This window comes from Notamacropus eugenii, chromosome 2 (assembly GCF_028372415.1).
Source record: "Notamacropus eugenii isolate mMacEug1 chromosome 2, mMacEug1.pri_v2, whole genome shotgun sequence".
In the NCBI taxonomy this organism is placed as follows: Eukaryota; Metazoa; Chordata; class Mammalia; order Diprotodontia; family Macropodidae; genus Notamacropus; species Notamacropus eugenii.
In genome coordinates this window covers 342,986,682-343,007,683 of record NC_092873.1, presented here as the reverse complement: position 1 = coordinate 343,007,683, position 21,002 = coordinate 342,986,682, and the positions used below count along the sequence as shown (strand labels likewise).

At 45.3% G+C, this 21,002-nt stretch overlaps 1 protein-coding gene across 3 annotated transcripts in view; it reads left to right on the top strand.

The window, feature by feature from the left end:
• Positions 1 to 21,002, top strand: part of RHBDF2 (rhomboid 5 homolog 2) — a 47,381-nt gene that overhangs the window by 16,575 nt on the left and 9,804 nt on the right. For 2 of the 3 annotated variants that reach the window (XM_072645801.1, XM_072645804.1), the window contains exons 2-9: positions 12,863 to 12,994; positions 14,996 to 15,171; positions 15,629 to 15,756; positions 16,224 to 16,419; positions 17,209 to 17,412; positions 18,484 to 18,612; positions 19,011 to 19,138; positions 19,855 to 20,049. In XM_072645801.1, coding sequence (XP_072501902.1) covers positions 15,031 to 15,171; positions 15,629 to 15,756; positions 16,224 to 16,419; positions 17,209 to 17,412; positions 18,484 to 18,612; positions 19,011 to 19,138; positions 19,855 to 20,049 — 1,121 coding nt within the window. In that variant the 5' untranslated portion in view covers positions 12,863 to 12,994; positions 14,996 to 15,030. The remainder of the gene's footprint in view (positions 1 to 12,862; positions 12,995 to 14,995; positions 15,172 to 15,628; positions 15,757 to 16,223; positions 16,420 to 17,208; positions 17,413 to 18,483; positions 18,613 to 19,010; positions 19,139 to 19,854; positions 20,050 to 21,002) is intronic. The other variant, XM_072645802.1, reaches the window with a different exon arrangement.

Here is a 21,002-nt window from a genome sequence, read left to right as displayed (position 1 = left end):
TGTATTTGTCTGCCTGGAAGAAATGAATGAATGACAAAGCATTTATGCCATTGCTTTGTTGTTCAGACATTTTTCAGTCAGTATCTGGCTCTTTGTAACCCCCTTTGGGGTTTTCTTGGCAAAGATACTGCTGCTGTTTGCCATTTCCTGAGGAAACTGAGGCAAACAGGGTTAAGTGACTTGCCCAGGGTCACCCAGCCAGGAAGTATCTGAGGCCAGATTTGAACTCAAGAAGATGAGTCTTCCTGACTCCAGGCCAAACACTCTATCTACCTTGCCTCTTACCTGTACTTACCAAAGTGTATTGAACTCCAGAGTTCAATATTTATTATCAGTTTATATAATGCTAAAGTTGGACAGGCCCTGCCTTCAAGGAATTTCTATTCAAATTGAACACTTTCAGATTAAGGGATTGGAAGCGATAGCCTTCTTGGAGATTGCTTTGGGTCTTAAAAGTCTTAGGGAGGATGAGTGGAGCAATAGGGCAGTTTTATTGATTTGCCTTTGCTAGAAGCTATGGTGGTATTGATTATTGTTTTCCTAGCAAAGGAGGGAAAGGGGGTATTATTTGACACAGTGGGAGATGGCAAGGTAGGGGTGAAGCATGCTAGAGTCTTGAGACCAACTAGACATAGTGGCTAGAAAGAGATGTCTTTAAGACGGCTCACAGAGCCATGGGAAGAACTCCATGTCCACCTAATATTCTCTGTTGAGAAAACTTTTTTCTACAGGAAGAAGCAAAAATTTAATTTAACTTTTTTCAACGAACAAAAATCCGTTTTCTCTCCCTCCCACATCTCCTCACTTTCACCAATAAAGCAAAAAGCAAAAGAAAATCCTTGCAACAATGAAGCAAAACTAGTTCCTGCTACTTGAGTAGGAAAGAACTGGGATCATTTCACATGGAGGAGAGACTTTTGGCTGAGAGTGCTTTAAAGGCACAGGGTACAGTGTCAGGATTTAAGACTGGAAGCGACCTTAGTGACATTCTTGTCTGGCTTCCACTCCTTCATAGATGAGACAACAGACCCAGAGAGGTGACTTCGCTTGCACAGGGAGCTGAGGCAAAATTTGAAAATAGGTTCTTCTGTTTGTCCTTTGTGCCTTTTCTCTAGGCTGTGCCCTCATTTGAATGGGAGCTCCATGTGTTTTTCCCTTGCTTTACATCCCCATTGCTTAGCCCAGGGCCTGCACCTAATAGATGCTTGTTGACTGACAGTGACTGCCTGCCTTTGCTGTGGTTAACAGCTGTTTTAATTAGGTTAGTAATCTCATCTTACATTTTTATGGCACCTTTGGCATTTCAAAGCACTTTCCCATCTTAACCCATTTAATAGTCATTAACTAACCCTGTGAGGAAGCTAATGCATTATATCCATTTTATAGAAAAAAGAAAGTGAGGCCCAAAGAGGTAAAGTTAATTAAGGTTAGGATCACATAGCTAGTAAGTTATGAGAGACAGCACTTGAACCTGGGTTTCCATTTCTCCCACACCCTGAACTAGGGCTGGGGAGGGATGTCATTCAATGGGAGCTGGGTGACCCAAGAAGGCTGTACTTTCCTTCATAGGAGTTTGGTGCTAAGAGTGACCTGGCTGCCTGGAGTGAGTTTGAAAGACTTTTTTCAATCCCAAAGATCCTGAAGGCTCCACTGGGTTGTACCCCACATCAGAAAGCTTCTTGAAGATTTGACCTCTGTTGGCATTAAGAAGAATAATGTAAACTGCAGCCCCTCCCCAGCTCCAAGATACAGGGGGGGGAGATGAAGTGGAGAATGTATTTCATGGAAATTTTCTTTCTTTTTTTCTAAAAAAAGGCAATCAAGGTTAAGTGACTTGCCCAGGGTCACACAGCTAGTAAGTGTGATTTGAACTTAGGTCTTCCTAACTTCAGGACTAGGGCTCTATCCACTTCACCACCTACCTGCCCCTGGAATATATTTTTTTCATGCTGAGTTCTCAAAGATTCTGTGCTAGCAGGTATTCTGGATAGGCAGCCGAGCTACCTGCAGTTGGGAGGGTGGAGTAAACAGTCAAGATGCCCTTTGTGGACAATGTCCCTAAAGCTTTCCCTAGAGACTCTGCTGTGGTAAAACTGGATTCTAGATTAAATTAAAATGTAACTGGGAAATGTTTCACAAAATAAATAAAAATACAGTACAATGTAGACCGTGTTAGTTTGTGGTTCTCTAAGTCAATTTACAGCCTGCATTTCTGTTTGAGTTGTTGTTGATGGCTGCAGCCTGTCAGATTCAGGAGTTTGAGAACCCGTTGAAGCACTAGGTGACTGCACTTGGCTTACTTCATGTCTGAGGCACTGTTGGGGAGGGGTTGTGTCCTAAATTTCATCACCATCCTATCATCCAAATTTATATATATATGTATGTATATATATATAAATATAACTAGGCTAAGTGAAGTCTGTAAGCATTTATTAAATGCCTACTGTGTGTTAGGCAGTATTCTAAGCAGTGAAGATAGAAACAGAAAAACAGTCTTTGTTCCACCCCCTTCTCTGTCTCTCTCTCTCTCTTTCTCTCTCTCTTTCTCTTTCTTTCTCTCTCTTTCTCTCTTATTATTTTTAAAATTTTTAAATCTAAAAAGAATATATTTTTCCTCCTTTTTTAAGAAGCCCACAGTCTAACTGGGGGAAGCCAAACTGATTAATACCCATCCTAAACCTGGGATGGAGGGAGAAGTGGGACGGAGCTGTTTTGGAAATAGGGTTCCTAGCCTCCTGGCCCATGGCTGAGAGTGAAGGGGCAGTGTGAAAAGTAGGTGACTACTTTTCCCCTCCCCCTTCACACTGTTTACTGGGACTCTTTGGGAGATTGACATCTAACCCGTTTCCTCCACCTTCTAGTCTGTAACTGCAGCATGTGGTTTGCACAGCATGGTAGGAGGGCTGTGTAAATTTGTTTCAGGAGAGTCCTATACCTTGTATGGTCCTAGGTCTGTCTGGACATGGAGCAAATGAACCTGAGTCCATTCTAGAAGAATGAGGTGGGTCAGGACCTGGGGCATCCCTCTGAACCAGTCACTTAGGCACTGCTTTCTGACCCCATTTCTGGGAAAGGCAGAGGTTGTGGGAGCCTTGGAGAGCCTGGAGCTCTTGAGCCAATCAGGGACCTCCTTTTCAGAGGAGCATCTCCTGCATGGCTTGGGGAGCAGAGGGTGTGGATCTACACAGCGCTTGTTCCAGTCTTCTTTGAGTGTCTGTCCCAGGGGGTGGTAGGAGTGGTATGTGACATGTTTATTTCACAATCATGCAGACTTGCCAGGTCTCTTGGGTTTTCTTTGGAAAGTAGATGTGAGTCTGGGGGAGGGAGTGGCTGCTGTTTGGTCCCGGAGTCCTGGATGCTTTTTTCCCCCTTTTTTTTATAACCTCCAAACTGATTGTATTCAGTCCCTGAGTGGAGATCCTTGCCACCTATTCTCCTGTCTCCCTCTACCTCCAATCCCTAGACTTAAGCATCTTTTCCCCAAATTGTTCCCTTCTCTAGTAGTTAACAGGCATTAATTAAGCTCTTACAGGCACTGTGCTAAGAGGCCGGCATGAAAATACTAGGTTCAAGACAGACTGATAAGACAGACAGACAGGTTTACTCTTGCTCTTCTTTTCCTCCATTCCTGCTGCCCTCCCCACCCCCAATTAGACTGAAAGGATGTTCATTTGCTGAATGACTGGATGTCATGGGTCCTGGGTTGGGTGGGTGGTCATATGACTGAAGCTGCTTTTTCTGAGGGGGTGGGGGAAACCTGAGGGGAGGTCCTGGGATTCACTCCATGAGGTCAGCATAACTGAGTTTTGCTGCTGAATGCACAGTGGGTGTGTGCTATTGTGGCTCCTGCTTCCTCTTTGCAGCTTTCTAAAAACGGCCTGGGTTCCCAGAAAGGCCACTGGGAGTTAGAGGGAGTCAGGTTTCGATTTCCGTGGTGGGGAAGCAGCCAGGGAGTCATGTTTACCTTTGGGACAGAACCTGTTTTGGGGCTCCTTCTCATCCTGTGATTCAGCCAGGTTGGGTTCCCTGGCCAGCCATCCCCAGAGCTATTGTTGGAGTTCTTTGTCCACTTTGGGCAAGGCACTCTCCCAGAGGAGTTTAGCTGACTCATCCTCTTCCCCCCTCCCCCCCTCCCCGTTCCGAAGCTGGCCTGGAAGTTGAAGTAGTTTCACTTTCTGGTTTCAGGTGACTGGATCTCAGACTAGCCACATCACTAACTCTGCCCCAGCACCCTCTTCCATCCCCACCATGAACTTTTCCACTTGGGTTTCTGATCATATCACTTGGATCAGGATGGGGAACCTGTCCACATGTGACCTTGAGGCCACAGGTTCCCCACCCCTGACTTGGTGGATGAGAAAGAGGAGACCCCGTTTTCAAATTCCTTTCCATAGGCTGTCAGTTCTGTATTGATATATCCACCTGGATATCCTCATTTTTGTTGGCCTAAATTCTGCGCTCTCAGTGGGACATATCCTGGGCAGGGTGGGCCATGGAGCCTCTTGAATAAGGCCAGGCATTGTCAAGGACAAAGAGACTTTTTCAATTGTATTGACCTCTGCTCTGTTTCATTTTTTTCTGTGTTCTGTTGGTATAATGCTTTATTGCTCTTCTACCATTAATATTAATAATAGGCAGCCACTGTTAGCATTTGCGTCTAAGTACTGCTTTGACCATCTCCCATAGATTTGGGGTATGGTATCAGTATTATATTATCTGTATAATAGGCAGTTTTTTAAGACAATTTTCTCTTTTACTTCGTTAATCATTTTTTATCTGAGAAAGGCTTTGAAGAGACTTTCTTCCTGGTGATGGATGGGAAAACGTCCATATGTAATTAAAGGCCAGGTCATACTACAACTTCTCTGTGCCTCTACCCCACCCACTGGCTATCCACTTAGGATATCTTTGGCTAAAGTTGAACTGGAGATCTGAATACTTAGAGAAAATAGTATCTGACTTAGCAGAAACTTGCCCTGCTTAGCTTATTCCTGGTGACCTGGAGATGTTGAGATGGGCCAGGCTGGGAGTGGTGACCCAGATCCACCCTTTCCTGGAAAACCTGCTTCTCTTGAGTGGGTGGTTCTTGTATCTGTCTACTTCCCTGCCCATTTACCTACTGGGATCACAGCCTAAGGAAAGTGTGGCTGTCATTTCACCTTTGAAGTAGGGCCAGTGTGGATTGTTTCAGTTTGGGGGCTTTAATGGGGGTGGGGAAATTGAGGAAAAAGGAGGGGGAAAGATGAAAAGGCTGTGATGGGGCATGGAGTAGCTCCCTCCAGGTAATTTGACCTGTAGATCACATCCTCTCTGTTGCTCCTCCTCCTCCATAAGAACTTACAGGTTTTCCCAGAGTGAGCTCCGTAGTGAGTCTGTACTCTACCATACAGGGGAGGACCATCCCCTTTAATCCCCACTGTCGCTGTCTGCTTCCCTGGCTGTGTGACTGTGGGAAAGTCACTTCTCTGAGCTTGTGTCTGTCTCTGTAAAATGAAAATAGACCCCTGGTGTTCCTTTGGAATCTAAAACCCCCCTGCTTAGCCCAGCTAGTCCATGGCTTGATCCCAAAACCTTTTCCTGGAGGAGATTCAGAGCTGTTAAAATAAAGTCCTCAAGCTTTAGGAACATGGCAGGAAGGAAAGAAGGGAGGGAGGGAAGGAAGGGAAAAGATAGAAAGGGCGTAGGGAGAGAAGAGCAAAGGAAAGAAGAAAGAAAGCTGTTTTCTAGGTTGGGATGAGGATGGCAAGGTGGAGAAGCAGGTTCTTTCCTCCCTGGTCCCCTGTGCTGGCTGTGCTGGGTGCCTGGTTAGTCATGTGGAGAGCCTGTTGTGGCTGTGTGAGCCTGGTGGAGCCCTGGTCCCAGGATGTTGCAATTTCCTCTACAGTGAGCAGTAGCTTCTAGGGTGAGAGAGAAATTCAGGGCAGGGACTTTTACCCCAGGCACCCTGGTACTTTCTTCTGCTTTGTCTCTGCCCTCTGGTCTTCTCCCAACCTTGTATTTAGGAGATGAGGGGGTGAGGGAGTGAGGCAACCTTTGCCATCTTTGTAGGGAGTGTCAGTGAAGCTGAACCAATTTCTGTGTCCTGCCATCTAGAAAAGATCAGGGGCAACCTTCCCGTACCCAGAACCCAGCCCCACCCCATCCCTTTTTTTGCACAGTTTATATGTGGCCTCCTAGGCAGTCCCTCAATGCCCATGTAAGTCATGACCAGAGGAAAGCAGGGAGAATTTTTCTTTAAACATTATTTTTTTCCAGATTTCACATCTGGGAGCTAGCTTAAGAGACACAGTCAATCCTCATTTTTGTTAGTTTCATTGTTTTCAGTTGTGTCTGACTATTTTGTGACTCCTTTTGGAGTTTTCTTGACAGAGATTCTGAAATAGTTTGCCCTTTCCTTCTCCAGCTCATTTTACAGATGAGGAAACTGGGGCAAACAGTTAAATGATTTGCCCAGGGTCACTCAGCTAGGAAGTGTCTGAAGCTGGATTTGAAGTTAGATTCTCCTGACTCCAGGCCCGGCGTTTTATCCACTGTGCCACCTTAGCTTCCGTCTCCTGATTTTACAGGTAAAAAAAATGAAGTTTAAAGAAATGTAGTCAGTGACCTGCTCGAGCTCACATTATTACTGAATTGTAAGTACTAGGATAAGAACCCAGGTCTCCTGGCTCCCTGTCCAGAGTTTTCTTAAACTCTTTCTTTTGGGGGAAGGGGAGTTGAGTAAGAGAAGAATTTAAATGTCTTTTGCCTTTAATAAACCAACAGATTACTGATTCTGAGATAGAAGGGAGCTCAGAGGCAATCTGTTTCAACTCTCATTTTACAAGTGAGGAAACTGAGGCCCAGAGTAGTCTGACTTAAGATTGTAGAAGTATTAAGTGTGAGAGACAGAATTCAAACCCAGGTCCTGTGGCTTCAAATCCAGCATCTTTTTGTTTTCATCTCTGTTTCTGTTTTTTATCATGCATTCTTCCCACTATACCTCACTGTCTCACATGATACAAACTCTATTCCACCCCTTTCTCTCTCATTCCCCTACTAAAGGTTGAGCCTTGGCTAGAGCAGGGAAGAATTATTATACTGGGAGTTTCCCATGGAACTAGCCCAACTTGCCCAAAGAGTCTCGGATCTGGATGTCTTAGCCTTTTATTTAATCTCTTCCGTGGGTATGGCCCACAGGTCATAGGATAGATCTTCACTTTGGAGCTTGAAGGGAACTCAGGCCACCTAGTAAATTGCTTTTGTTTTACAAATTAGGAAAATGACTCCCAGGGAAGGTAAGTGACCTTACCTCAGGTAGTAAGCATCCTTATTTTTGTTCAGTCGTTTCAGTCGTGTCTGACTCTTCATGACCCCATTTGGAGTTTTCATAGCAGATACCGGAGTGATTTGCTGTTTTCTTCTCCAGCTCTTCTTGCAGAGGAAGAAACTGAGCCAAACAGGAATTAAGTGATTTGCACAGGGGTCACCCAGCTAGTGTTTGAGGTCAGATTTGAACTCAGGTCTTCGTGATTCCGGGTTGGCACTCTATCTACAGTAAGCATTTAGAAGTAAGATAGGAACCCAAATCTTCGGGCTTCTAATTAGTACTTCCCTTGTTATTGTGCTCTATCTTGGTAGCAGAGAAATCAGGATTCTTTGAGGAGAGAGAGATCTGTGAGCCTAGGCAGTAGAAAGAAAAGGTGGGCCTAGAGACCCAGCCAGAGGAATGTATGGGTAAGCTGGGGACAAAGACCAGAAAGTCTGGACTGGCATACTGTTGGCAGTCAGGGGCTGGATCTGCAGCCAAGAAATGACCTAGCAGGTCCCTTCTAGCTTATTGTCTTTTGAATCCCCATAACAGTCCTGTGAGGTAGGTAGTATAAATTTTACTGATAGTGAAACTGAGGTGCATGGGGTGGGGGCGTGGAAGTGAAGTGATGTGTGAGGTTTGGAGTCAGATTTAAGTCTTGGCACTTAACTACCTTCATAACCTTGGGCAAGTATTTAGCTTTTCTAGGCCTCAGTTTCCTTGCCTATAAAATAAAAGGATGTCATAAGATGGTTTTTTAGTTCTTTTCCATCTCTAAAATTCTGTGATTCTAAATGTTTTAACCGAGTTCAGGAAATAATAGGGCTAGGATTTGAACATGGGTGCCCAGACTCCAAATCTAGTTCTCTTTATGTTTGTACCCCACTGGAATCCACTTCATTATCATCCAGCAAAAAAAAAATCACTGAGAGTGTACAAATGCTTACACAATTACAAAGAGAGGTTCTCATCCTCACTAGTGAGTGTAACAGAACGCAAGGGGAATAGGTGGGAGCTACCCAGAATGCTTCACTGCCCTGATCTGCCTGACCTTACTGCACTGGGGGCAGTGTATGCCCACACAATGGTGGCTTCTGTGCCTTGCCCGCCTGCTGCTGCCCTCCCATGCCCTGACCGCCTCCTGCCCTCCCTCTGCAGTTCACCCCTGAGAAAGCACTGCCAAGCCAAGACATTTTCCATGAAGAGGTCTTAGTTAGTGATATGGTCTTAGTGTTACCCCCAGGGTAAGTTAGCATGTACAAGCTGGCAAGGAGGAGGGAGAAGGGAGGAGGCAGGCAGCATTAGGGACCCAGAACAGCCTTCCTACTCAGCTTCCAGAAGCCACTGGACTCATGAACCAGTTCAGCATGGAGGGAGAGAGGCTATTTGAGTTCACTGCCCCCAGACTACTGTGTCTCATCTGGGTCAGAAGCATATGGTATCAGAGAAAGGAAATGCTCCAGTCTGTCATTTTTTTAAAAAATTAATTATTTTATTAATTTTATTTATTTTCGGTGTTCTACAATCACTGCCATATAACCTAGATTTTTTTCCCTCCCTCCCATTCCTTCTCCCCTCCCTCCCCCCTCCTTCCCCAAGACCACATATAATTCTATATGGGTTCTACACACACACTCCTATTAAACATATTTTCACTATAGTCATGCTGTATAGAAGAATTAAAATGAATGGGAGAAATCACATAACAAACCAAAACGTAATACAAAAAAAAATGTTCTGCTACATTCTGCGAATGAATTCCATAGTTCTTTCTCTGGATGTGGAAGGCATTTTGCTTCAAAAGACCTTTGGGAATTTGTTTAAGTCCTTGCATTGCAATGAAGTTCCAAATCTACCAGAAAAAACTCTCACACACCGTGGTCGTTACTGTGCACAAAGTTCTCCTGGTTCTGCTCCTTTTGTTCAGCATCAGATCATATAAGTCTTTCCAGGCATCTCTGAAGTCTTCTTGTTCATCATTCCTCATAGCACAATAGTATTCCATTACGTTCATATACCATAATTTATTCAGCCATTCCCCAATTGATGGGCATCCCCTTGATTTCCAGTTTTTGGCCATCACAAAGAGAGCTGCTATAAATGTTTTTGTACATATGGGACCCTTTCCCATTTTTATGATCTCTTGGGGATACAGTCCTAGAAACAATATTGCTGAGTCAAAGGGATGCATATTTTTGTAGCCCTTTGGGCATAGTTCCAAATTGCTCTCCAGAATGTTTGGATCAGCTCGCAGCTCCACCAACAATGAATTAGTGTTCCAACTCTCCCACATCTTCTCCAACATTTATCATCATCTTCCTGTTCTGTCATGTTTGCCAGTCAGATAGGTGTGATGTGGTACCTCAGAGTTGTTTTGATTTGCATCTTTCTAATCAATAGTGATTTAGAGCATTTTTTCATATGACTATAGATATCTTTGATTTCTTCCTCTGAAAACTGCCTGTTCATATCCTTTGACCATTTATCAATTGAGGATGTCATTTTTTCTTAATGAAACAGGTGGAACCTTGAGCTGTCAGTCATTTGATTGACAAGTTGTTATTTATTAGCCTACTGTGTGCCAGATACAGAGCATACAAATGCAAAAACTGAACAGGCCTAGCATGGTGGCATATACTTGTAATTCCAGCTCTGAGGGAAGCTGAGGCTGATGGATTGCTTGACAGTTCTGAGATGCAGCAGGCTATTCTGATAGGAGTGTCTGCATTAAGTCATTGGACATCCACGTCTTGAGCGCTAGGGAAGAAGTGTGGAGTAGTGACCAAGTTAAGCATTTAAGGAGCATTGAGCTAGGCCAGGTTGGAAATGGAGAAAGTTAAGGCACCTATTTGTGGTAGGGTCTGGCCTGGAGGAAATGAGGAGACCAAGCTCCGCCCCCCCCTTTTTATTTTTACAGGGGAGAGTAGAGAGGAGGAACCAAGTCTTAAAACAATATACTCAATAGGTCCTCACCTCAAGGAGTTTCTATTTTACTAGGGGAATTCAATACAGATTTAGTAAATATAATCAATAAATTACAGTAATTGGGGGAATCAGGAAGGAGATAGCTCTTGAACAGATCCTTGAAGATTTTGGGGGTTCCAAGAGATAAAAGTGAGGTGGGAGAATATTCCTGGCAAAGGGGTCAAATCTGGGTTATCATGAAGGAATAGATGACAGGTCAGTTTGTCTGGAGAGTAAATTGGGAAAGGGTAATAATCAACTTCTGGACAGCTAGGTGGCACAGTGGATAGAATGTTGGATCTGGAGTCAGGAAGACTTATCTTCCTGAGGTTGCATCTGCCCTCAGACATGTATTGGCTATGGGCAAGTCACTTAACCCAGTTAGCCTTGGTTTCCTCATCTGTAAAATGAGCTGGAGAAGGAAATGGCAAACCACTCCACTATCTCTGCTGAGAAAACCCCAAATGGGGTCACAAAGAGTAGGACACATTGAAAATGACTCAACAACAAAATAATATCATAGGGTCTTTGGGATCAAGATTTGTATGTTCCGAGTCCAGGGCAAACAAAAAGGGAACTTGACCTTGAGATGCTTTGCAGAATACAGTGTCAGCATTGCCTCCTACCTCTCCCCCAGTTTTCGTCAGACTTGGGCTGCTGAGTCCTAGAAGTTGCCAGGCAGTGTTGGAGGAGGCCTCGCCTTCCCAGGCTGCTACTCTACATGCTCTAGGGTTCATTGGTGGATTTTGAGTATCAGTAGCAGAATCTGAGTAAAAGAATTACAGCATTTTTAGACTTGGAAGGAGCATTATAAATCATTCACCCCAACGTTTGCATTTTATGGATGAGGAGAGGGAATTGTAGGCCCCTTGCTCCTTGGTTCAGTCTTTTCTCTGCTATCCCATGTTTTCTTGTACCTTCAACTGTACGTACCAGGAGGAAGTCAGACCCTGAGTCTGGCATTAGAAATAATTCCTTGCCAGCATTGGGGCTTTTGTTTTTGGTGCTTAATATAGTTATTCACTTTGTTAAATATTTACCAATTACATTTTTAAAAATTTAACATTCATTTTTTAAAATTTTGAGTTCCAAATTCTCTTCCTCTCTCCTTTTTCCCATCCCTTGAGAAGACAAGCGTTATGATATCAGTCGTACACAGACGTGTTTTCTGGAGCTGCTGGCTCATGTTTTCCTGTGCTTGTGGTCTCATTGAAGGGCATATATTTGGTGTTTGTGGTTTAGGAGAGGGGTTTTGAGGGTGTGGGGGGCAGGGTCTTTTTAAGTATATGAGTTCGTAAACAAAGTGAATAGAGGAGTAAGACATCGGACCAGCAAGAGGAGTGAGATTTGCATGACTGACCTCCCAGGCTGGTTTGGTCTCAAAGGATACGAGGCAGCGGTGGCGCTTTTCTGTTCCCAATAGAGAGATTCCCACATTAGGCCATATCCAGAAATATATGTATATGTCTCATTCTGCATGTTGAGGCTTATCAGCTCTTGATCAGTTGGGTAATGTGGTTCATCAGTAACACAGGGGCCAAAACAGTCGCTGTCTTAGGGGAGCTTATAGTCTAATGAGGAAGACTGAAGTAGCTCTGTGGAGGAAGACGCAAGGTTCTTTCTGCTTGCCTCCTTGTTCCCTTACTCCCTCTCTGAGACAGTCCCTAGCACTGCTCACACTTCCTAGGGTGACAGCCATGGATGGATTCCCTCCCCAGTTCCCCAACTGCCTTTAAAAAAAACAAAACCAAAACATGCTGGTTATGTATGCTCTAGCTGATGGTCTCTCTTTACTGCAGCTCAGTGTTTTGTCTTAGAACAAAGAAGAGACTCTTTTCTTAAGATCTAAGTGAGATCCTCTGTTGACCTTGTTGGGCTCCAATTCAACAAGTATTATACACATTCAATGTGTAGAGCACTGTACTAGGAGAACCTGGAGGAGGTGTGAAGATGGATTAGGACTTGGGCCAGCCCTTTACTGACTAGTTGCCCCTGTGACTTTGTGACTGTGTGCTCAATCTGACTTTTCCTCTTTGTTGCCTCTCTCTCTCTCTTTCTCTCTCTCTCCCTTTCTCTCTCTCTCCCTCTCTCCCTCTCCCCCTCTCCCTCCCTTCCTTTCTCTCTCTCTCTCTCTCTCTCTCTCTCTCTCTCTCTCTCTCCCTTTCTCTCTCTCTCTCTCCCTCTCTCTCTCCCCCTTTCTCTCTCTATTTCTCCCTCTCTCCCTCCCTGTGTCCCCATCTATCTTTCTCTCTGTTTCTCTCCCCCTCTCCCCCTTCCCCCTCTTCTCTTCTCCTTTTTCCTTCTCTCTCTTTCTTTCTCCCTCTCTGTCTCTCTCCCTCTTCCCTCCTCCATCTCTGTCTTTCTCTTTCTCCCTGTCTATCTCTCTGTCTCTGTCTTTCTCCTCTCTCCCTCTTCCCCTTCCCTCCTCTTCTCTTCTCTTATTTTCTCTTCTCTCCCTGTCTGTCTTTTTCTCTTCCTCCCTCCTCTTTTTTTCTTCTCTCTCCTCCCCACCCCCCTTTTTTTCCTCCTTAGGAGTTCTTCATAACTGAATCATAAAGAAGTTACCCTAGTCTGACCTGGGGCTGTGCTATATGTCTGTCTCTTCTCCAGGGTCTCATCTTGGTGCCACCGATGCTGAATAAGGAGGAGAGCTACAGAATGTTCCAAAGCCACCTTCATCCAGTCTGAGGAGAACACCTGCTTCCCAAGAAGCTGCTTGTTGGACAGGTCCCCATTTTGATGGTGAAACATAGAAAGCAAAGTGACCGTTAACCCTGAGATCCCTTTCTCCTCTCTCCCCTCTGCCCCCTCCCACCATAATATGCCCTCTTCCTGTTCTATCCCATACCACTGTTGTATCCCACCTTCCTATTTGTATCAGTCCAGAGGTGCACACTTGGGGACCAGACATGGCATTCTCTTTAGTAGATAGATTGCCCTACCAAGACTTCAGTTTGCATTTATATGTGAGCAGAGAAGACAGCCTGGCTCCTGCGACAGGAGAGGCTAGACCCAACTCAGTCCAGCTTGCCTCCTGTTCTATTCCAAAGCTGCTCCAGCTCAAGGGCTTAGGGTAAAAAAGGGACAGGTTTTTGACCTGATTAAATCTACATCTTCTCAGTTTTGGTAGCCAGGCACTCCACCCCTGGCCTAGTGAATCTGCTTCCTCTCTCTCAGGATATTGCAAAGAGGAACTAACAGAGTAGTCTGAGGGAGGAAAATCATCATGGCAGAAAGGGTGAAAAAGGGGAAATCAGTCATGATGTAACAAAAGAGTATGCTGGGGTGACAGATTTAAAAAGCCTTGGACACATGACAGTTTCAGTCCAACTTGAAGTAGGAACTAGGAGGCCACAGGAGTCAGAAACAAATGAGTTTGGTTTAGCTTAGTTTCATGTCCCCCGGGAATTAGAACCGAACCACCATTTCTTAGTGCAGAGGAGGAAACCTTCTTCGGATAGCCGTGTTCTCCCTGCACATTATCCCAGCCCAGGGAACTTACAACCAGATCCTGGGCACAGCTACAGAAGCCTTTTTTGTTTGTGGCTCAATAAATGGGGTCACCCAGGATTCCTTTCCCCTTTTGTCCACCCTCCCCTTCCACAACCCTCCTCCTACTCTGCACTGCCAGCCTCCCCGACCCCTGCCTCCCAACCTACAAACACAGAGACAAGTAGGACTGGTCCTTCTTTCCCCCATAGACTCAGAAATGTGCCTCCACTGTTTGAATTGTTGCCAAGGCTCTGACCAGGGGGTGAGGATAGTACAGATGGTCCCCTTTTCCCACTCTATAATTGGTCTTTACTCAGGGAAGAGTGAGCAAAAGCCAAGTCACTGGGAAAGTGAGATGGGGAAGAGGCTTTCCCATCTAAGTCCGTCAAATCAGTAAGCATTTATTAAGCACTTACTGTGTAGCAAGCTCTTCGTTAAACACTGGGGATACAAAAAAAGGAGTAAAAACAAATATTTATTACCAGCTTTCTGGGGACCAGATAGCCTTCTTCCCCTTGCTGAAAGAACTGACCACTCAGTCTTTGTTGAAGGTCACAGAAAGACAGAAATGTCCACACTCCTTATCATCCTCCTGTATCCCCCCCACCTAATCCAGCTCCTGCCGTATACTTTAATCTTTGCCTTCGTTCCTAGCATTCTATTCATGCTGCTTCCTTGGGAAAGGGAAGGGCACAAACTTTTATTAAACATTTACTTTGTGCCAGGAACTTTGCAAATTTTATCTCATTTGATCCTCACAGCAACCTTGGGAAGTAGGTGCTGTCAGCATCCCCATTTTACAACTGAGGAAACTAAGGAAGACAGAAGTCAAGTGACTTGTGCAGGGGGTCACACTGCTAGGAAGCATCTGAAGAGAGGTTGGGGGAAGGGTAGGGAGCTAGCTTACACATTATAAATATTACCTGATTATAATCCCCATAACAACCCTGGGAGGTAGGCACTATTATAATCCCCATTTTAGGGGATTCCCTAGTTGAGGAAACTGAGGCAGGCAGAGGTTAAGTACTTGCCCAGGGTCAAACAGGTAGTAAGTGTCCAAGGCTGGATTTGGTCTTCTTCTTGGAAGCCTCTTGGGATCATCCTCTGTGATGCCTCTGGGGCATCTTGGATGTCCCTTTCTGGGCCATCTTGGATGTCCCTTTCTGGGCCTGTCCCAAAGAGTTGCCAGCTAGGTTATCTATCCTGTCCAGTCTGGCCAGCTAATGTTTACTCCTCTTATTTCTTCTTTAGAAAGCTCAGTAGGGTCCTCTGTCCTGTGTCCCACAATGGCCTCCAATGACCAGAATGGCAGAAGTGTCTCCTCTTCCAGTAGTCGTTTACAGAGCCGGAAGCCACCCAACCTCTCCATCACTATCCCACCCCCAGAGGACTCAGCCACAGGTGAACAGGACAGCATGCTACCTGAGGTAAGGGGGGGGGGGGCCACAGGGCAGTGTTGGAGGGGCGATGTTGGGCCCATTTCCTGTGTGGCACCAGAACTGCCTCCTAGTGGGTTACAAGTGTGTTCACAGGACAGCAAGCAGGCATGAGGCTAGCTAGCTAAATGAAGATACGTTGCTCCCTTGTTATCTTCTTACATCTAATTTAGAACTTCAAGCTCAGGGTCCTTTCCTTCCTCTCCCAAGTGTTCAGTATTGTGCATAGAGATAACAGCCCCTTCCCTTAACATAGTGCCACAGGCCACAGCAAAGTGGTCTGGGCTGAGATTGAAGCTCATTCCTTCCTCCCAATTTTGTGATATCCTTGCCATTTGGGGTGCAGGACAGGAATAGAACCTAAGACTCTTGAGTCCTAGATGATATTCAAATTAGCAAACTACAAATCCCTTCCCTGTCCCCTTTACTTCCTCTTTGCCCCTTCCAGAGGCCCAGGAACCCCACCTATATGAAAAGTGTGAGTATGCAGGAGCCCCGAGGGCGGTGGCACGAAAACAACTCAGATCGGCGTCCTGGCTTTCGCCGCCAGGCCTCCTTGTCCCAGAGCATCCGAAGGTGAGCACCAGGCTTTAATCGATCGTAAATCTCCCTAGGATCCTGAAGCACCTGAGTACGTCTTGAGGGAGCAAGTATTAATAATCCTTTGTGTTTATATGTTACTTTCACTTCCCAAGTACTTTTGTATTCATTATTTTGTTTTATACTTATGACATTCTCCTGAAGGAGGTAGGGGCAGGAATTTTTACCTGTGCTGTACAGGTGGGAATACCAAACCCCGATAAGGATAAGTAACCTCACTCAAGTTTCTCTGGAGTAGAACCTGGGATAAAGTCATAGGCTCAAAGAGAAAGTGAAGAACATCTGTGGAATGATTTCTCCCTCCTGTGCACACACACAAATACACATCCATGTGCATCCTCTGTCTCCTTTTTTCCCTTGAGACCTAAGTGGATTAAAACACTTGATTGGAAGGGTCTTGAAGGGTCTAGACATGTACAACAGATGTGTGTTCTCTCCTGCAGGGGCACTGCACAGTGGTTTGGTGTCAGCGAGGATTGGGATGGAAAGCGGCAGAACTGGCATCGCAAGAGTCTCCATCACTGCAGCGTGCGCTATGGGAAGCTGAAAGCGTCCTGCCAAAGAGACCTGGAGCTCCCCAGCCAGGAGGTGCCTTCTTTCCAGGGTATAGAGTCCCCCAAAACCTGCAAGATGCCCAAGGTACAAACATTTATCAAGCACCTGGTGTATGTAGATCATTGTGCTAGACACTAGATACAAAATACAGATTTATTTTGAAAGCATTTATTAAGCGCTTTCTGTTTACCAGGCATGGTGTTAGGTTCTGAGCATATAGAGACAGGGACAAAAATATAAGTATCTGTCCTCAAAGAATCAATCAGTCAGTGAATTTTATTAAGCACCTTTCATGTGCCAGGTACTGTGCTAAGTGCATACACAGGAGATGCATGTGCAAAGGTGTAGACGGGAGATCATATTTCATATGCAAGGACTATCCAGTGGGCCGCTTTAGCTGGAACATAGAACGTGTAAAGAGGATTAATGTGGAATCAACCAGCCTGGAAAGAGAGATTGGAACCTGATTATAAAAGGCCTTAAATATCATCCCTGGGGTTGTCTTTTACCTGAGAGGCAGTAGGGAGCCAGCCACTCATGAGGGGAAAGATGCAGGTAGCTGTAATACACAATATTACATGATCATGCTGTAGAGAAGTACAAACTACAATACTATGTCAGGTTTGGAAGAATCAGGGAACACTTCATGGTAGAAGTTGCATTTGAACTGGACTTAAATTCATCACAAAATAACAATTCATCATGGAGTGTGAGAGTACAGTATTTGTTTAAGGGGCACAGAATTGCCCAGGTTAAGTAGAAATAGAACTTGAGTGGGTGTATGTCTGTCTGTTTTAGGAGTCTCCATGATGCTTTCATACTAAGCAGTGCAGTTACTTAAATTTCCCACACTTGCTCTCTTTGCACCTCTAGATTGTGGATCCACTTGCCAGGGGCCGAGCATTCCGACACCCAGATGAGGTAGACAGGCACCACCCCCCACTGCCACCACTAACCCCCGGTGTGCTGTCCCTCAGCTCCTTCACCAGTGTCCGATCGGGCTACTCACACCTCCCCCGTCGAAAGAGGATGTCTGTGGCCCAAATGAGCTTTCATGCTGCAGCTGCTATCCTCAAGGTAAATTGTTCAGAGCCCTTTCCCAGGTCCTTGATTTACTGTAGTGTGGTGGGAAGACCCCTAGATTTTAGTTGGAAGATCTGGATTAAAATTCCAAATCTGTCACTTCCTATCCAAGCAACTTTACTTCGGGACCTTGTTAATTTCCTCGTATGTAGGTTAAATTAGATAGCTGAGGTCCTTTAGGGTCTAGCTCTAAATTTCTGCAGGCAAAATCTGCTTCCTTTCTCAGGCCAGGATCTTCTCCGTACTCTCCTCTGCCCTGTTCTCTTTTTTTAGTCTCATGCCCGGTTGCTTACCCTGTCCATTGACCTCTGGGCATGTGATCAAATCCCTGGGCAGCAACAGTGAGGTACTAGCATCTTGTAGCTGGACTCCTTTCCCCTAATTTTTACTTCTAGCCCCTCCTCTCCTTTTCTAACCCAGCCTCTTGGTACTCTCTGACTCCCATAACTACTTTCCCTGTTTTCATCAAAGTCCAGAGAAATACAACTATTGACTGGGGAAAAGGCAGGACAGAACCCTGGGAATGGAGGTCCTTGGGGATTCCATGACATGTGTTGTGAATAGTGGTACACCCAGCTACCCAATCAAAGTTGTGGCATCAGTTCTTGGAGGAGAAAGCAAAGCCTGGGAAAGGATGGAGGGATTCGGGGAGAGAGACAAACATACAAAGGAGAATGACTAATGTTAATGTTCTTTGTCATCCCCCTACACCCCATGCCTCCACCCCCAGAGATTTTCATTATACAGCTATATTTGAGGAATATCCTAGAAATCTCCTTTCACCTTCTTATTTATTTTCCCCTTTCCCCTCTATATTCCACCCACTAAGGTGTTTCCACTGGTTAATTAGTGGAGAATGGCAATCAGGTCCTTGGGCCAGGAGGGCTACAGGTGAAAGATGTTGACTGCCTTCCTCTAAACAGCTGTACAAGGTTGTGGGAGGGGAGTGAATAGGAGCTAGGAGCAAGGAAAAGCCCAGATGTTCTGTGAACTGCCATTGGGCAGGTGGCAATGGGAGAAGGCTTTGAGACTTGTGTGCTAACCTTTGTTCTCTCCCCTGACCAGGGCCGATCTGTGCTGGAGCCCACAGGCCAGAAGCGCAGGGTGATCAAACGTAGCTTTGCCTGTGCCAGTTTCCATGAGGAGGATGTGGTGGATGGAGTGGACACATTTGACTCCTCATTTTTTAGTAAGGCAAGCATGTGGTTCTGGGTGCCTCCTCCCTCTGGCCTGGGATAAGGGGCTGGGGGAGGCTAGGAAATGAACTTGAAGAGACAGTTTTCCAGTTTAAGGCTTTTCTTCCCTGGTGCTAGGATGCCTTGAGAGAGAGCCAAAGAACCAGACATCGGTTAGGTGGGCATGTCAAGTATTTGGTCTTCTCCTAGTTGTTGAACCCTGAGCTTTCTTCATAATATGATACTCTGCCCATCTCTATACTCAGAGTGGGCAGGCACATTAACCCTTGACCTCTTCTACTGATCCCACGTGTTCCCTTCCCCTTTCTCCAGCATAGTCCTAGTCCTGGATTTGTCCTGAGAACATTGGGAAGTGGTTCTTTACCTTGTCTCACTCCTCTGTGCCCCCTCCTCCAGATCGACATGCAGGAGATGTATTCTATGCCCGATGATGTCTTCGAGTCCCCCCCACTCTCTGCCAGTTACTTCCGAGGGATCCCACACTCTGCTTCCCCCCAATCCCCTGAGGGCCTACACATTCCTCTGTAAGTATAGATTCTGTAGTTGTCTTGAAAGTGAGCGCTGTTAGTAGGATGTGGCAGGGGGAAGAGACGAGACTGCAGAATGGTTGGTGAAGTCACCAGAGCCCCTTACTTAGAGCAAGCCCCTTTCTTCTCTTGCTTTGGATGCTATAGTCAGTTGTCAGTAAACATTTCTTAAGTGCCTACTTCGTGCCAGAAACAACTGTGTGCCAGTTTACTGGGGATTCAAAGAAAGGCACAAGATAGTTCTTGCTCTTGAGGGGTCTCCTAGTCTAATAGGGGAGACAACTTGTAGACAACTATGTACCAACAAGCCATATACAGGATAAAGTGAAACAATCAATAGAAGGGAAGCATTATAATTAAAAGTGACTGGGAAAAGCCTACTGTAGGAGGTGGGATTTTAGCAAAGACTTGAAAGAAACCAAGAGGTAGAGATGAAGAGGGAGAATGTTCTAAGCATGGGGGACACACAGCCAGAGAAGATACCCAAAGTGTATGTATGACATAGGAGGAAATCTATGTCTAGGGCAACTCCCTTGCCCCCTTACTTCTTTCCCAGATGAGACATAGCCAGGAGAAAAGGGCATAGCACAGGATCCATCTACTGACCCCAAAACACTTTCTAATCCCTCAGGGCTGTCACTGAACAACTGGGCTCAGGGTGGGATGTGGCAACATTCCTAGAGCTGATTGTCATCCTTCCCTCTCTATCTCAGGAAGGAATATAGCCAGGCCCCAGCTCCCACCACCAAGCGAGGCCAACGCATTGCCTCCAAGGTTAAACACTTTGCCTTTGACCGGAAAAAGCGACACTATGGGCTGGGTGTGGTAGGAAGCTGGCTGAACCGGAGCTACCGACGTAGCATCAGCAGTACTGTCCAGCACCAGCTAGAGAACTTTAGCAGCCACCGGTGAGAAGGGTAAGGGGTGGGTGTGGTCTTGCAAGAGTATCACAGGCCTTGATACCACTACCCATGGGCACTATGTAGTCAGCATAGACTGATCAAGTTTCCCTTTGTGCAGAGACTGAATCTTGGGCACTCCAAGGAGAAAGAGAGTAGAGGAAAGCAGGCCTTGATCTCTGGTAACTCTGTTTTCTAGGGAAGTCAGGAGGGCATATACGTGTGGAAACTTACCTAACAGAAACAAAAACTTGAATGTAACTAATCTTAGCCATTCATAACCATATGGCAAATCAGTGTATGGGAAGGGTTGTGCTGGGCTGATCAGGATCAGCTGAGGGCACTGGATTGGCAGCTTGTATTGGTACTCAGATCAAGAAAAGGATACCAGGTTAGCTCCTTTGTTCAGTAACTGTTTATTAAAAACCTGCTATATATATGTATGGCTGAAGGCTTTACATTCTTTCCTGCCTTCCCCCCTTCTTGTTCCCAGTAGTGTGAAATTAACATAATCATATTAATGTCAGATTCCCTGGAGTAAATTAAGTGCCTTCTCCCTGTTTTCACTATACACTTTCTTTTTGTCCCCCTCTAATAGGAGGTTTTATGTTTGTTTTGTTTTTTTGAGGCTTATGAGGGTTAAGTGACTTGCCCAGAGTCCTGCAACTAGTAAGTGTCTGAGGCTGAATTTGAATTCAGGTCCTCCTGACTCCAGGGCTGGTATCCATTGTGCCACCTAGCTGCTTCTATATGCTTTTCCCTAAAATACCCACCACCTTAATTACACCTATAGTGTATTTAAACTTTTTCCAGTTAAGAAAAATTATATAAGTATTAAAAGTTTACTAATTGGTGCATTTTTATACTCACAATTAGAGATGGGAATATAATATTGTACATTGAAATAAAATCAGCGATTGATAATGTAATAAAAATCAGTCTGTTTTGGGGGGGTCCTCATT